Consider the following 2,940-nt stretch of genomic DNA (forward strand, 5'->3'; position numbering starts at 1 on the left):
TTGGCCCGCGGCGACGCGCCCAGCCTGAGGGCCGACTTCCTGGAGGCAGTGGTGCCCGAAGATACGCCTGACCGAAGAAAGCCAGCCGTGACCTCCGCGGTCCAGCACCTACGCGCTCGAACGCCCCGTACCGTTCGAGTGGCTTCTCTGTGTATTCGTCGGGGCAGTCTGCACGTTCCCGGATTAATTTACAGAGGGCGCCGAGGCCACCGCTCCCTGCAAACCCCAGGCTGAGGTCCGGCGGGACAGCTTGTCCCTCTAGCGACCCCGTCGCCACGCCACGCCCCCTGCCCGTTCCCCGGAAGTGCCCCGGCCGGAGCGGAAGTGCATGCCTACGGCGGCCGGCAGCAGTTTCGCGATGGTGGGCGGCGGTGGGATGGGTGGCGGCCTCCTGGAGAACGCTAACCCGCTCATCTACGAGCGCTCTGGGGAGCGACCGGTGACCGCGGGCGAGGAGGACGAGCAGGTTCCAGACAGCATCGACGCGCGCGAGATCTTCGATATCCGCCGCTGCCGCGCGGGGGCGGGTTCTCTGGGGCCTGGGAGGGGGCTGAAGTGATGCTGTCCAGTAGTTAGTGGAGCTGTATCGGGGCTGGGCATTCCCCGCTGAGGGTTCTGAGTGGGCCAGCGCACACAGTCCCTTTTCCTTCACTTGGCACATCTGATTCGCTCCATCAATGACCCGGAGCATCCACTGACCCTGGAAGAATTGAACGTAGTGGAGCAAGTCCGGGTTCAGGTGAGTCATTGCCTGCATCCGAGGGGGCAGATGGTTCGGAAGAGTCAGAAAAGTTTATCTGCACCAGGAGCTTCCGGACTCGTCAGGATATCTTCGGAACGGGGGGATTGCTGTGCCCATTTTATAGAGAAAGAAACAGGCCTATAGAGGCTAGACGATTATCCTGAAGCAAAATACTAAGGCGAAGGAGAAGGCAGTCCTTTTGAGATCTCATTCTTCCAACCAGGTGAGCGACCCCGAGAGTACGGTGGCTGTGGCCTTCACACCCACCATTCCACACTGCAGCATGGCCACTCTTATCGGCCTGTCCATCAAAGTCAAGCTTCTTCGATCCCTTCCCCAGCGTTTCAAGGTAAATTGGAACTGAGCCCCAGGGATAGGGCAGGGGTGAGCTTGTGCTACTGAGGAAGCCTCGGAGAGCATGAACACGGACATCAGAGTGAGGCCTGCAACGATCCCAACTAACAATGATGAAACTGGGAGGAGCCTTTCCAGTTGAATGGGACAACAAGGATAAAGGCCTGAGGTGGAAAGTGCAGAAAAGTAGTGAGTGTGGCAGGAAGGGGAGTGGAAGCTGTAGCTAGATTTGGAGCAGGGATAGGGCACAGGCAGGCCTTTAAGTCAACCGTAGCAGCCAGTTCTTTGGGTAGAGATGGAGTGGCTTTGGGTGGGTTTGGGGCGTAATGGAAGGTCCAGAGTCCACAGTCACCATTAGGAGGTAGGATCAGTGGAAGGTGGTGAGTGGGGGGAAGAGGTCAAGGGGGTAGACAGGTGATAAATGCTCAGGCCTCACCTGTCTCCCTCCCAGATGGATGTGCACATTACACCAGGAACTCATGCCTCGGAGCATGCAGGTGAGTGTGGGCTGATGTTGAGGCATTGGCCCTGAGGCTTCCCTCTTGCCTTGGTGGTTCGCAGGGCAAGATGGAAGGAGGGGGCCTGGGTGGGTGACTCCTCAGGGGAGGCGGCAGCTTAGAGTGAAGCTGGCTTAAGTCTCCTGTGCTTACCATGTTTCTCCATTCCTGCTCTCTCCCTCGCCTAAGGACACAGCACCAGGGTGTGTCAGACTTGATAGTACAGGAGGTAGCAGACACCCGCAGCCAGGTGGGAGGGATCCTAATACGGTGGGGGTAGGTGTTGGCTCAGGTGGTTTGGGTGGCTTGGTCGAGGCTTGGGGTCACGGGAAGGAGGTGACAGGAGGTTGGTGCAAGTGTGTACGTATATATGCAAAGGTTAGAAGTGGGGTTGGCTGGCATGGTGGCCAGAGCCTGGCTTTGATCCTCCTTCCCCATGCCTTCTTTTTTTTCCATCCAGTGAACAAGCAGCTTGCAGATAAGGAACGGGTAGCAGCTGCTCTAGAGAATACCCACCTGCTGGAGGTTGTGAACCAGTGCCTGTCAACCCGCTCCTGAGCCTGGCTTTTTGCCCCCAGTCACACCCAGGGCTCATGGCCTTGTTTTTTTGAATCACTGATGAGTCATTAAACTAACACTTTACATTTTATAATAAACCCTTAATTTATATTCATTTCCAGTGTGTCTCAGAATCTTTCATCTTGGGTCATTCCAGGTTTGAGAGGAGATGGTGATCATGAGTGCAAGTTCCTCTACAGGCTGAGTGGATGAGATGCAGTGCATTTTAAAAATTTCTTCCAATCGAAAAGTTACAAGCATACGAGAGTTTTGAGAGAGTAGTGTAGTGATCACACCTGTATACCCATCATCTGTATTTAATAGTTGTTAATATGTTACATCACCAGTCTCATAAATATATTGAGAGTAAACTGCAGATAAGTGACCCTTCACTTCTAAGTATTTCAACCCGGTCTCCTAAGAGTACTATAACCATAGTACTGTAATCTGACCAAAAAAATGAAAAATTCCGGGGCACTTGGGTGGCTCAGTGGGTTAAAAAGCCTCTGCCTTTGGCTCAGGTCATGATCTCAGGGTCCTGGGATTGAGCCCCGCATCGGGCTCTCTGCTCAGCAGGGAGCCTGCTTCCCTTCTCTCTCTGCCTGCCTCTCTGCCTACTTGTGATCTCTCCCTGTGTGTCAAATAAATAAATAAAATCTAAAAAAAAGAAAAAAATTCCCTAACACTATCTAATATCCAGTTGTTTATGAATATCCCCAAAATGTCATTCATAGTTGGTAATTTTTTTTTTAATCAGGCTTTGGGGCACATGAGTGGCTTAGTTGGTTA

General features: G+C 53.4%; 1 protein-coding gene across 3 annotated transcripts; it reads left to right on the forward strand.

Moving 5' to 3' along the window:
- Positions 1-317: 317 nt before the first annotated feature.
- Positions 318-2,476, forward strand: CIAO2B (cytosolic iron-sulfur assembly component 2B). 3 transcript variants are annotated; one of them, XM_032854275.1, is made up of 5 exons: positions 318-500; positions 660-739; positions 966-1,091; positions 1,548-1,593; positions 2,309-2,476. In XM_032854275.1, the coding sequence occupies exons 1-5, from the start codon at positions 329-331 to the stop codon at positions 2,362-2,364; spliced, it is 480 nt and encodes a 159-aa protein (XP_032710166.1). In that variant the 5' UTR covers positions 318-328; the 3' UTR covers positions 2,365-2,476. The 3 variants fall into 3 exon arrangements, with proteins under 3 accessions (XP_032710166.1, XP_032710165.1, XP_032710168.1); XM_032854274.1 differs by lacking the exon at positions 2,309-2,476 and adding an exon at positions 2,054-2,266; XM_032854277.1 differs by lacking the exon at positions 2,309-2,476 and adding an exon at positions 1,783-2,024.
- The last annotated feature ends 464 nt before the right edge of the window (positions 2,477-2,940 follow it).

Source organism: Lontra canadensis, unplaced genomic scaffold (assembly GCF_010015895.1).
Source record: "Lontra canadensis isolate GAN:19392208 unplaced genomic scaffold, GSC_riverotter_1.0 scaffold8, whole genome shotgun sequence".
Taxonomy (NCBI): Eukaryota; Metazoa; Chordata; class Mammalia; order Carnivora; family Mustelidae; genus Lontra; species Lontra canadensis.